The following is a 14,264-nucleotide window of genomic DNA, read 5'->3' as shown; positions in this document are numbered from 1 at the left end:
TGTGGGACAAGGGTGATGTATTTACTTTGTCATTTAGAAATAGTAAAGAAGGTTGAACATGTGGGGTACTGGATTAAGTCTCTATTTTGCACATCCACATTGCCTATCACAGCGCTGGGTTTAAGTCCCAGCTACTCTGCTTCTAGTCCAATTTCATGCTAATGTATTCCTGTGAAGGCAGAAAGTAATGGTTCAGGTACTTGAGTCTCTGCCACTCGTGTGGGATACCAGGATGGAATTCTTGTCTTCTGGCTTTGGTCTGGCCCAGCACTAAATACTGTGGGTATTTGGGAAAAGAACAAGCACTTTCTCTACCTTTCAAATAAATAAGCATTAAAAAAAAAAAAAGAAATAGTAAAATTTTGCCTAATTTTTTATCTTGCTTTTTATAGCATATCTAGGACCAAATCCTAGGAAAGCAATCAGAAATATGCCCAAAGACACTAAAATGAGCCCCTTGAGTCCTGATGCAGTAGCCTAGAGGCTAAAATCCTTGCCTTGCATGTACCGAGAGCCCCTACGGGCAATGGTTCTAATCCAAGCTGCCCCACTTCCCATCCAGCTCCCTGCTTGTGGCCTAGGAAAGCAGCTGAAGATGGCCCAAAGCATTGGGACCCTACACCCATGTGGGAGAGCCAGAAGAAGCTCCTGGCTTTGAATTGGTTCAGCTTTGGCCATTGCAGCCAGTTGGAGAGTAAATCAGTGATCTTTCTTTCTAGCTCTCCTCTTCTCTGTATATCTGACTTTCCAATAAAAATAAAATAAATATTTGAAAAAAAAAAAGAGTCCCTTGATGATCTTTCATACTAATGAAGGAATGTGCAAAAATTCTAAGCTGCTGAAGTTTAGTATAGACATGCATGGACTACTGGGCAACTTTTTTTTAATTTTATTTTTTTTAAAGATTTATTTTTATTATTTTTTCATTGGAAAGGCAGATATACAGAGAGGAGAGACAGAGAGGAAGATCTTCCATCCGATGATTCACTCCCCAAGTGAGCGCAACGGGCCGATGGTATGCCGATCCGAAGCCAGGAGCCTCTTCCAGGTCTCCCACGCGGGTGCAGGGTCCCAAGGCTTTGGGCCGTCCTCAACTGCTTTTCCAGGCTACAGGCAGGGACCTGGAAGGGAAGTGGGGCTGCCGGGATTAGAACCGGGGCCCATATGGGATTCCGGGCGTGCAAGGCGAGGACCTTAACCACTTGCGCCACCACACCGGGCCCACTACTGGGCAACTTTAAGAAGACTATTATGTTCTTCTGTTTTAAAAATGTCTGAGAAACAGAAGAGGCACACAGAGAAATGTCATCTGCTAGTTCACTTCCCAAACATACTGACCTGGTTTGGGTCAGGCTGAAGTTGTAATTCAGGATCTCAACCTAGATCTCCCATGTGGAAGGTGGGGACCTGGTACTTGGTGTCTCCCCTGCCGCCTTCCAGGGTGCACACTAGCTGGAAGCTTGTTTGGGGAGCAGGTACTCTGATATGGCATGTGACATTCCAAATAGTATCTTAACCGCTAGACCAAACTTCTACCCTAAATACTCTATTATGAAAGGAAGTTTATACTATGCTATATCAGATTCTCATAGAGAATGAACATGTACACACATGTATGTGTCATACATTTACAGAGCTGGGATTATTTTATGATAAATAGATACATGTAAGAGTAAAATTAGCAAAATATCAGAACAGGATTTCCCAACACTATATTGCATTCCCAGCTCTTGCTTTCAACTTGGCCCAGTCTCAACTATTGCAGGCATTTGGCCAATAGAATTCATTCTCACTTTCTGTCCCTTTCTTGTCTCTCTCTCTCTCTCTTTGATGGTGACTTGAGCCATCATTGCTGCTGCTCCATCTGCCTCAGCAGAGACCTGGAATCAGGAGCCAGAGCAGGAATTAAACCCAGGTCTGAATATCTTAAACACTAGGCTCCAGGTGTGCCCCTTTTTGAAGATACCAGGTATGCACAGATTTCAGAATTTTGGGCACAGAAATAGATTTATTCATTTTAAAAATATTTATTTCTGTAAGGCCCAGCCGAAGTGGGTGAGGGGCAGGCTAGGAGGAGGCTGAGAAGGGTGGCTGATAAGGCCACACTGGGAGAAGGCAACTCCCTCCTTGGCAGCAGTGACAATCAGACTCAGTAAGGTCAAGGAGAGCCTACAACACTCTTGCACCATATAAAGTACATTCCTTTGTCCTCCAACCCCCACCTCTACAGCCCCCTAATAAAAACAACTCCTTACTTCCCCTAGACACAACTTCCCTGGCCTGTTGTCTGTATCAGACCAGTGAACCTTGCCTGGGAGCACTCCCAATAAAACTTGTTTTAAGCTGAACTCTATTCTCTGTGGATTTCTGGTTCTGAACATGAACTCAAGCCTTATAATTTGAAAGTTGAAATTATATTTTCAAAGACAAAGGAAAGCTTGGCTGGGTAAGTTATTCTGGGTCGACAATTTTTGGGTTTTAGAATCTGGAAAATGTCGCTTCATTCTCTTCTGGCCTGTAGAGTTTCCTGTGAGAGATCAGCTGTGAATTTAATTGCCATTCCTCTATATGTGCACATATAAAGAGAGCTTGATTATCATGTGTTGTGGTGAAGAATGCTTTTGGTAAGTCTTATTGAGAGTTTTGTGTCCCTCCTGGATGTTGTTTTCCAATTCTTTCTCCAGACTAGGGAAATTTTCTTTCATTATTTCATTAAATATATTTTTAAACCCAGCTTCTCTTTCTGCACCTTCTGAACTCCCATAACTCTTATATTTGGCCTTTTAATAGTGTCTCTTAATTCTTGAACACTTTTTTAAAGCTTAACCCAGTCTCTGCTTCCAGCTTTTTGATTGTTTCCCCATTATGACAAGAAATATCTTCCAATTCTGAGAGACTTTCTTCTGCCTTCTTCGTTCTATTATTAAGACTTTACATTAAATTTTTAATTTGCTCTATTGCATCCTTCATTTCCAATAATTTGGCTTGATTTTGTTTCAGTGTTGCTGCATGCTGTGTTGTATGTGCTTCTCGTTGTTGAAAAGAAGCTTTATAACAAGTGTTCTGAATTCTGTATCCCCCATTTTCTCAATGTATTCCTCAGCTAACCATGGAGTTGGCAAAGGCTTTTGCTCCTTTGCAGGCATGTCTTCAGTAATATTCAATGTGCCTTTGTTTCTTCTTTTGCTCTTGGTCAATTCTTCCACAATAAAGAAAAGTTAAAACAGTATGCCTCTTCTAAGCCTGCCCTACAAATGATACTTAAAAATGTTTTCTGGACAGAAAAGGAATAGCACCCACCAAAACCAAAGGCAAATGTGAAGAATATCCCAGTAAAATAACAACAGAAGACTAAATCAATGAACAACCCATTGCTAAATGAGAGGACCAAATTACCACCTATTTTTACTAATCTTGAAAGTAAATCCCCAGATGGCCACAATGACCAGCACTGGGCCAGACCAATGTTGAGTCTCCCAAACAGTGGCAGGGATTCACACACGTGGGCCATCTTCCACTAGTGTTCCCAGGTCATTATCAGGAAGCTGAATCAGAAGTGGAGCAGCCTAGACCCAAACCAGTGTCCATATGGGACACTGGCATCACAGATGGCAGCTTTACCAGCACATAGCCACAATAAACTCATTCTTTAATTCCATTTTCCACAAATTTCCTGAAATCCCTTCATTTAATAAAGGGATTAATTTATCCATAGTCTGTAGTAATTTGTACCCAGCACTAGAGGTTCTAAATGTATGAAGCAAATATTAACATAACAGAAAGGAGAAATTTCACAGCATTGTAATAATAATAAAGGTCTTCACTACCACACTTTCAACAATGTAGAACTCTTCCAGAACAAAACTATTAAAGGGAACAATGGGTTTGCACAGTATTATAGACAAAGTAGGTTGAACGAGAATATAGAAAACAATACTCAACAGCAACAGAATACACATTTCTTTCAAACATCAATGGAACATTCTTCAGGATAGATACTATGTTAGGTCACAAGACACATTTTACAAATTCAAGAATACTGAAATCATACAAAGTGTCTTTTTCAACTACAATAGTATGAAAATAGAAATCAATAGCTAAAAGAGAATTGGAATGTCCAAGTTATGTGGAAATTAAACCATATACTTCTGAGAAACCAATAGAGGAGAAACCAAAAGGAAAATCAAAAAGCATCTAGATACAAATGAAAATGGAAACAAAAGAGCAAAACTTATAGAATGCATCAAAAGCAGTTTCAAGAGGAAAATTTATGGCACTCAATATCTGTTAGATAAGGGGGAAAAGATTCCAAACAACTTAACTTTATACCTTAAGGACTTAGAAAATAGGAACTATGTCTAAGGAATGAAAGAAAAAATATAGAATAAAAGCGGACAGAAAAACAACAGAAAAGATCAATGAAATTAACAGTTGACTGTTTTAAAAAGATAAAACTCATAAACCTTTAGCTGTACTAAGTAAAAGAATGTTAAGTAAAATTTTGAATTAAGGAGACATTACATCTGATATATTGGAAACATAAAAAAATCATAAAAATCTACATGAACTGTATAACAAAGACTAGCATACCAAGAAGTGAAGATACATTGCAGTATACATCTCTACTCCAGAATAAAAAATAGATTCCCATTGAAACTGTTAAATATATCTCTTCAATAGGATGTTGGACTTCCTACCATTGCCTATACCTCCAATGTTATGATACACTTAAACAGCAGAATGATGGACTTGTGACTGTTGCTGATGGATTATACTACTGTAATAAAACATGGGACATCAGTGGTATACAGAGAAATGAGGAGGGTGGAAGGGGGAGATTCCTGAGCTTACGGTACTGTGTCATGAAAAATTAAAAAAAAAAGAATTTAAGTTGTAAGAGATAGTCATGTATACATTTATGTGAACAAACTATATAAGATGTGAGAAACATTCATAGGAAAATAAATCCACCAAGAATGAGTCTCGAAGAAATACAAAATCTGAATAGTCCAGAAATGATTAAAAAGATTAAATTAATAGCCAAAAAAAGAATAAGGATATGATGATTTCACTCAAAAAAATTAAAAACAACCTTTTCCAGACTCTCTAAAAATCAAAAAGAAGGAAGCATTTGAAAACTCATTTTACCAAACCAGTATCACTTTAATACTAAATCCTGACAAAGACACCACAAAAAAGAGAAAGACAAGCAGAAAGAAAGGAAGGAGGAAAAAGAAGAGAGCAATATTCCTTATGACTACAGACACCAAAAATCTTTTTAAAAAAAAACTAGAAAACTAGTATTAACAGCACATTGGAAAAAATTATATACCAGATTAAATGGGATTTACTCCTGGGATATAAAGATGGTTCAACATCTTTGCAACAATAAATCAGCAGTGTGATATATCTCGTTAACAAAATGAAGGAAAATGTCATTTGAAAAAAAGCACCAAGCAAAATTCAACCTTTTATGAAGATAATAATTATCAACAAAGCAGGCATAGGAACTGTTGAACTTCAACATAATAAAGGCTTCAGCTAACTTCATGATAATATGATATAATATTAAAATATGATAATACTAAATATGACAAGCCTACAGCTAACATCGTACTAAATGAGGAAAAACTGAAAAGCTTTTTCTTCAACATCAGGAACAAGACAATAACTATCTGTGCCATAGTACAAAAAAGTACTACCAGACCAATCAGGCAAGAAAAAAGAAGAAAAGATATCCAAATTATAAAGGAAGAAGTAAAATCGTCTGTCTCTGTTAGCAAATGACGTGACTAAATATATGGAAAATCCTAGGAATGCCACCAAAAATCTGTCAGAAATAAGTTAATAAATTTAGTAAAGTTTCAGGATTTAAAAATCAACATATAAACTCAATAGCATTTTTATACACGAACAATGCAATGTAAAAAGAAGTCAGGAAGATAATCCAATTTACAATGACATCTCCCCAAAATGAATTATACAAGAAGGTAAAAGACTTACAAACTGAAAACTAGGAAATATTGATGAAAAAACTGAAAAAGATATAAATAAATGGAAAATATCTCGTGTTCATGGATTGGAGGAGTAATTATCGCTAAAATATCCATACCTTCTAGAACCACCTCATCAGAATTCTAATGATATGTTTCACAAGTATTGAGCAAAGAGAACATAACAAGAGACATTACACCACATGCCTGATTTCAAAATACACTGCAATCATGGGACTGGCATAAAAACAGATACACAGACCAATGGAACAGAGTAGCCAGCTCAGAAATAATTCCACATATCCAAAGTCAACTGATTCTCAAAACAGGTGCCAACGATACGCACTGAAGGAAAGACTGTGCTTCAATAGATGTCATGAAAGAAAAAAACTGGGTATCCCTTAGCAAAGGAATTAAATTTTGACCTCATATTATATACAACAATAAAATAAAACTGGATTAAAAGTTAAAACATGGGATCTGAAATTGCAAAACAAATAAAACAAAACATTGGTAAACACTTTCTTGACATGGTCTGGGTAGTAATTTTTTAGTATGATCACCAAAGAACAGGCAATGAGAGTAAAAATGTCTAATGGAATTTCATCTAACTAAAAAGCAGAGGAAACAATCCACAGGGTGAAGACACTGCCCATATGGAAAAAAATATTTACACAGCATATATCTGATAAGGGCTTAATATCCAAAATATGCCAGGAACTAAAATAACTCAAACAAAAGAAAGAAAACATATAAACTGCTTAAAAATGGGCAAAGGACCTGAATACATGTTCTCAGAAGAAGGTATCCAAATGGTCAACAAGTGCATAAAAAAATGCTTCAAGTCACTAAATAGCAAAAATGTAAATTAAAGTCACAACGAGCTATTGCCTCACACCTGTGGCTGACTGGAGCCAAGGACACAGAATCTGCATTGTTTTTACTAGAACACAGCATAGAATTAACATTAAATTGACATAAAATGACAAACTGGCTATTAACAAAAAAAGACAACATGGTAGCAAGCATGTGAAGGAAAAGGGACCCTCGTATACTGTTGTAGGAATGTAAATCAGTACGGTCATTGTGGAAAATAGTATTTTGTGTCCTCAAAATCCTAAAAACAGACTTCTGTAAGATCCACCTTCCTATTTCTTGGTATACATCCAAAGGAAATTAAATACGTCTTGAAGACATTTCTGTATTCCCATGTTTGAGTGTTTTTCACAAAAAGAAAAAGGAATCAACCTATGTGTCCACCGACAGACGAATGAATTTTGAAGATGTGGCCCCCACAGACACAACCAAATATTAATCCCTTATGAAAAAGAAAATTCTGCCATTTACGGCAATCAGGGTGCTCCTGAACAATAACAATATTCTGCCAAGTGATGAAGGTTGGGCCCAGAATGATCAATACTGAAGGCTCTCACACAAGGAATCTAAAAACACTGAACTCATAGGTTCAAAGCAGACTGGTGGTTCCCAGGGTGTGGAGGGGAAGGACTGGAGATTCTGGACCATGCTTCAGTTAGGGTAAGTTCCAGAGAACTGTTGTAAAAGCCTGTGACTACCCTTGATAGCAACATATACGCTTCAAAGACGCTTAGTGAGGAGGCCTTACATATTCTCATTCTCAATTTTTAAAGTCAAGCAGCCCTTCTACTTATGTTGTTGTGATTTTCATAATTAAACTGAGTGAGAAAGCAGATGTAGCTCCCTTAACAGTTGGTCTGGTTCAGTCTGAGGTTGTAGTTAGCCAAAAATATTTTATTTTGGATTTCTCCACACTCCTGGTATATGAAGAATAAGGAAACTAAGAAGAAAAAAACAACTTCCCAGGTTTTTTTTTTTTTTAGCTTCATTTAGGATGTTAATTCAAAAACCAAAGAAAGGAAACATTCCTCTCTACCTCTACCTTACTACTACAAATACTAGGAACCATTGCTCCAGCTACTTGTCAGCACTGGGCAGTCACAAGGTACTTTTCTAAGAACTTCACATATCATTCAGAACTTAAATTACCTTAGCAGGTATGCACTACCTGCTGTTTTTAAGTGAGGAACAGGAGGCGTAGAAAAGCAAACTGACCCACAATTACCCAGCCAAGGGCAAGTGAGAGCACTGGAGCCAGGAGCCAGCCCACAGGGATCACATTCCACTTACCTGGGGTGAGATAAATACTAAAATGGAAGCAAATCAAGACTTGGGAGGCAGATGCACTTGGTGCATCCACATCCCATATCGGAATGTCTAGGTTTGTCCTGACCTTGTTTCTGTTCCTAACTTTCTGCTAATCTACACCCTGGGAGGCAACAGGTGGTGGCTCAAGTACTTGAATTGCTGTCACTGGAGAGCCAGATGGAGTTTCAGGTTCTTGCCCTCAGCCTGGCCCACTCCCCACCCCAGCCTCCTGGCTAAGGTGGAGTTCTAGGGAGTGAACCAGTGGGTGAAAGATTTCTCTCTCATGTGCACTTGCTCTGCCATTCAAATAAATAAAAGCAAAAATACATGCCAAAGCCAAGGTAGCACCTCAGGAGGCCCTGACTGATTGGTCAGGGATGGGACTAAGGCAAGGTGACTACTGTGCAGTCAAAGCTGAGAACCACAACAATCCCATGGTGCTGGCAGGCTTCCCACTCACAACATAACATGGTCCTCAGCCTATGCTTCTTTAGCTGGATGGGTCACAGGAGTATCCATCCAATAAATGAACTGACATCACACACAAACCACCTAGAATGAGGCTTGGGACAGAGTAGCTTCAAATGGTGACTACTGTGGTAGTGATAATGGAGGATGAAGTTGATGACAGTGATGCTCAGAGGAGCATTTTCAGCTGAGGCCAGGACATATTTCTCCATTCCAGAAAGCAAGGCCATAATTTCAACCCAAGTGAGATGCCATCATCCATACCATGTGCTCCCTTGCCTGGAATGAACCTCTTGAATCAAATACAACTTCCAATTCATTCTGCAGGAATACTTAGGTTCCCAGGGTGAGGGGATATGACAGCACGTATCTATGGTCTACAATACAAAGGAATTTGCTTACCTTGGATTGAAATGGACTTTTTCGGGAACTTTCCTGTGATCTATGACCATTCTCTGGTTGTCTCTATAATTAACAGGGTCATCAGGGATCCTAAATTTAGCCATCTGAATTTCTGAATCACTCAGCTCAGCATGGGAGATTCTGGCATAACCTAACCTGTAGGAGAAAAAGAAACAGTTTATAAGGACTGTATTATCATATAAAAGTATAATGGAACCTAGTAGAGAGCATTTTGATTATTCAGGCAATGTCCCCTTTCTAACTTGACTGTATAGTATGAGAATTAGCTTGACTTATGACTCTAAATATTCATAGAAAATATTTTTATTCTATAACTCAGGAGTATGTTCATATGTTTCACTAAGTACCAACTTTACTTTTTGCACTAAAGAATATTATTCCATCTAGACATATTGCTTCCACATGATTGTATGAATGACAGGAGTATATGCTTAATTTTTTCCTTAAAAAAAATCAAATCCTACCATACATATATTTTCGGCCACACTTCCAAGTCAAAAATCAAATATTTTCTATGTCTGAAAAATAAAAATGCACATCCTGTTTTGGCCTAGAGCTTTCAGTTCCCCAGGGTTCCAGGGCCCTTAGGTACAAATAGTTCCTACAGAGAAGCTCAGAGGGGAAAATACAGCAACTGGGAGCAGCAAAGAATTCACCTAATTTTTACTTGGCTCTTCAAAAAAAAAAAAAAAGGAATTCCAGCTTAAGTCATTTACATACCCAATGAAGCAAATGTAGACTGAATCTCTCCTACACGCAGCACTGTTTTTCAGTAGTGGGCTATGTTCGAAACAAAGGGAAGTCCTGGCCCTCATGGAACTTTCATTCTAGCTGAGACTAAGTTAAGTAAGTGGGTTGTAGAAAAAAAAATCTTTCCTTCTTCCTTAAAGTTTTTTGTTCTGGAAAAGACCACAGTAATAATAGATAAAAACCAAACACCTGTGCTTACCTGATCAGCCCACGATACATGATGTATTCACACCACCTGTCAAGATCTGTGCTGTCAATATCCTGGCAAAGAGCAGAGAGAAGGTTTAAAGGAAGAATATTCTAGTCTGAACTGCCAATGCACATCCGCCACAGTGAGAACTGAGCCCTTCTGCATCCTGTCACCTCTGTATGGCTCCTGCAGATCCTTCTAGATCCCATGACTTGTTCATCCACAGATGTTCCTCTGTACCCATCTAGCTCCTATGCTCCATGCTGGGAATACCAAGAGGAAGTTGTCCTAGGGCGGGAATCAGTCAACTGCTAACCTCTACATCGGCCCTGGCTCCCTGGGTCTCTCCTGCTGGTTCATCCCAAGCACGGTCACCTGCAGCTTCACTGGTCATCCTCTGTTGTGGTCCCACATTGCCACAGTCATTTGTTTATGTCTCTACCCTCTCCTTCCTGGGCAGAGCAACTCTGGGCCACTCTTGGTTGCCTGGTATTTAGCAGAAAGCCTGACCTTCAGCAGGTGTTCAATCTGTGCTTGCTAAATTGAATCATGGAAATAAACACATTTTGAAGCCAATCATGGGTCTTTTTGATGTTTGAAATCAGGGCTATTTTTCATCAGGAAAGTGGAACACAAAGACATTTTTTTCTATAATGTATTTTTCTGCAATGGTTTTAGTGATAACTTGCACTTGTTCCTAACATCTTGATTCCCTCTTCTATGAAGCTATGTTCTACATAGACGCCACCAACTTGGACCCTGAGGCAATCTTGGGAATAAAGTCCTTTACAATTGGGGAAAACTGTAAATACAGAACCTTAATGTTGAAGGAACATTTTCTTTTCTTCCTTTTAAACATTCTATAAAATTAGACCTGACTTTTAAAAAATCATTTTCACCATTAAAATCCAATTAAAACATTCAAAAAATCATAAACACACTACAACTTATTATCCACTTCTTAAATATGTTTCTTATGTTTGGGGCTAGACACGTGGACTATTACATAATCTTCATTATGATTTATATTACATATATTCCTTGAGTATACATAAAAATGTGTAATACATTTTAAATTCTTAATTAAAATCTTTAATGTTGAGAAAATAAAGAAATAAAGTTCTAGTTTACCTCATGAAGAACACAAATTTAGTCATTCATCTGCATATACTGGGAGTAATAAACTATAAATCTGTTTAACTACCATTTTATTTTATTAGGCTTTACAAAGATGCTGTCAAATTTTTAACACTTCAGAATTTAAGTGCTCATTTCTTACAGGGAAAAATCTGTTCACATCTAAGCATTTATGATAAAACTCCTCTCCACATTAATAAACTTTCTGATAAACAAGACAATGTCAGAATCCATTTCCAATCCTGGTACAGCTCTTGTCCATGATAGTAGAAACCAACAAAGGATTAAATAAAAATCAAATAAGATTCTTCTTTTCAAATACATACTGTACACTTTTTAATGCACACACATTTAAAAACACACACACACATAATCAAAGGCCCCAGCAGGTGACTGGAACCATCATGGCCCATCCAGCCACAGCAGAGCTACCAGTTGACTGTATCAGTACATGCAGACAAGAATGGAAAGTCATCCAAGTCAACTCATGAAACCCAAAAACATTAAATGGTACAGTTCTAACCACTACATTTTGAGGGATTTTTTTTCTACTATGCTGAAAAGCTAATATAGCCTGGATACATAATATACATTCCACCTTTTCTTGTGACTCTTCAGAAGTCTCCTTAAGCTCTTTCCCTAGATAATTGGTCTTCTCTTCCCATACCCACCACACACATGATAGCCAAATTAATGTGGCCTTTTGGGAAGTTTTCTTTAGTCTTGCTTTTGTACTTCCCTAACCCCACAGCAATATTACTCATGCCCCAGAGTTTCAGTGCTCATCTGTATAGCGGCAACCCTTTAACTCACATCACTACTGCTGATCACCTTTTGAATTTCAGATCCACCAATCCACCTGCCTCTTGGACATTTCCATTAATGTCCTACAGATGCCTCAAACTCACCCCAAAGTTGAATTTACCTTCTTCCTAATGTATTCCCTATAATAACAAATATCACCACCATATATACTCTGGAGCCAAATCGGGAATTCAGAAGGACTGTTTGCTGCCTTAGCCATGAATTCAGATTAATTTGTCTTCCCAATATCTACCCTGCTCCATTTCCAATATTAAAGGATCTTTAGCTGGGTATATGGCCAACAAGATCAAACACTGTACCTCCCAGCTTTTCAAACAGCAAGGTGTGTCAATATGGCTAAATTCCAGCCAATGAAGTGTAAGCATGAAAGTTGAAGGTCAGTTTTCTGGAACTTGGCTTTAGCCATAACTTGCACATGTTCCTAACCTTCTTGATTCTTTCTTTTATGGAGCCAACTAGAACAGAGATTCCATCAACTTGGACCCCACGGCAAACTTGGGAACGAAACTTGGGAATGTCAGATGGAACCACAGATAAAACAGCACAGATTCCAGACACCATGAATTTACCTGTCTAGACTTCTACATAAACAACTATACTTCTTTGTTACATAAACCATGTTACTTGTGTCTCTATCACTTATAGAAAACCCCCATTATGTCATTCTGTACCTCACCTGTCTTTCACACCACTCAGTAAGCAACGGTACACTCTAAGGAGAGTTAATGTAGTAAAATCAGCATTAAAGGGCATTTTCCCTGCATATACTAGATATGAAGCTCAAAAATGAAAAAAAAAACTAAATATAGTTACAATTACATTTCTCATTTTAAATTAGTGCATTTAACATTCTAGTGTATAGATCAGTCTTCTAAGGATTTTATTTATATTTCACTTCCCCAGGGCATGTTTATATCTGAGTACAATGACAAATTCAAGTGTTTTAAACCTGAAAAGGTAAATGCTAATTCGGATTCATTTGTTGAGATTCCATGTGGTTGATACACCAATTTCCCTTTGTGACCTTTCATTGTGTCTTTTACTCTCAACATCAAAATTAATTTACATGATTTGGCAGGTTGTAGTTCCCATGCACAGCTACAATATCTAACAAAGTCATATTATGGTTTTATGTGACTTTAATATTCCTAATATTCCTTCTCCCAAGAGGTGGGATTACTTTTTCCAAATGATAAAGCTTGCAGTGACATGGAACAACTTACAGAGTAAACCCTAGCAGGCAACACAGGGACTTTTGATTCTTTCAGGGAACTCCTGGAACACAGCTGCCACGAAGGCCCAAGTAGCCCACACAGAGACACCAACATCTCAAGCCCCAAACACCAACTTTCCTTCTGAGAATCACCTGCAAAAAGGACTCTTCAATGACCAGCTGAAGCCCCTCGCTGCTCCTGGATGAAATACAAATAAACTGTTCCTGTTGACTCCTGTCTAAACTGCAGATCTGTAAGCAAATACTTAATGTCTGCTGTTTTAATACAGTATGCTTTGTTGCTGCTTTCTGTGGAGAATCTGAAAATCAGAATATATATTAAGTGGTTGGGATAGTGAATTTATTTTTCCTACAGGAGAGAAAAAGAAGCATTTTACTTAGAAAGCCATATATCCTATTGAGATTGTATTACCTTCACATTGCCATGTTTAGTGAGCTGTAGATAATCTCTGGAGCCAGGTGCTGAAGTGATGTAGCCCAGAAATAGCACTTGATGGGAGCTGTTTCTCAGTAGCTTTGAAACAGCAATAGCCTGCAGTTTCCTGTCAAGATCATCTCTTTAAAAAGAATGCAAAAAATCAGTTGAAAACAATTTTGCAAGTCTTAAGTGCTTACATTTCCAAATAATATCTTCACAGTATATACTAATCTAGATTAATTCCTACTAGAAGAATGTCTTCATAGTACACAAATGAAACAAACATGGATAATATTCCAACTGGATAGGGTGATAAAATTGTGACTGAACAATCTTTGCTTACAGATTATTTGGAGTCAAGTTGATTGAAATATGTATTCTAAATGCAGTACTGACTTCATTTTCCATCAGAAGAAATTTTATAAATGATGTAGGACTTGAGTACAGCTAATGAACCAGTAGTCAAACAAAGAAAATCCTGGAATACTGATAAGGAGGATCACAACATTCATGAGCATCCCAGACACATAATGCATACTTCTTTCTTCCGAGATCAGACAATTCTTTTCATGGAAAAATTTCTGAAAGTTGACTCTCCTTCTCAGACACTATAGGATCATGGCACTTGTTTCATGCCACACA

General features: G+C 37.9%; 1 protein-coding gene across 2 annotated transcripts in view; it reads right to left on the bottom strand.

Annotated features, from left to right (window-relative positions):
- CWH43 (cell wall biogenesis 43 C-terminal homolog) overlaps window positions 1-14,264 on the bottom strand; it is a 56,676-nt gene that overhangs the window by 776 nt on the left and 41,636 nt on the right. For both annotated transcript variants that reach the window (XM_040966039.1, XM_040966040.1), the window contains 3 exons: window positions 13,617-13,761; window positions 10,018-10,079; window positions 9,048-9,203 (listed from right to left, as the gene is read on the bottom strand). In XM_040966039.1, coding sequence (XP_040821973.1) covers window positions 9,048-9,203; window positions 10,018-10,079; window positions 13,617-13,761 — 363 coding nt within the window. The remainder of the gene's footprint in view (window positions 1-9,047; window positions 9,204-10,017; window positions 10,080-13,616; window positions 13,762-14,264) is intronic.

The sequence above is a fragment of the Ochotona curzoniae genome, unplaced genomic scaffold, assembly GCF_017591425.1.
Source record: "Ochotona curzoniae isolate NIBS_2020 unplaced genomic scaffold, NIBS_Ocur_1.0 scaffold_4505, whole genome shotgun sequence".
NCBI lineage: Eukaryota > Metazoa > Chordata > Mammalia > Lagomorpha > Ochotonidae > Ochotona > Ochotona curzoniae.
The sequence above is the reverse complement of the archived record's forward strand: the minus strand, read 5'-3'. Positions and strand labels throughout refer to the sequence as shown.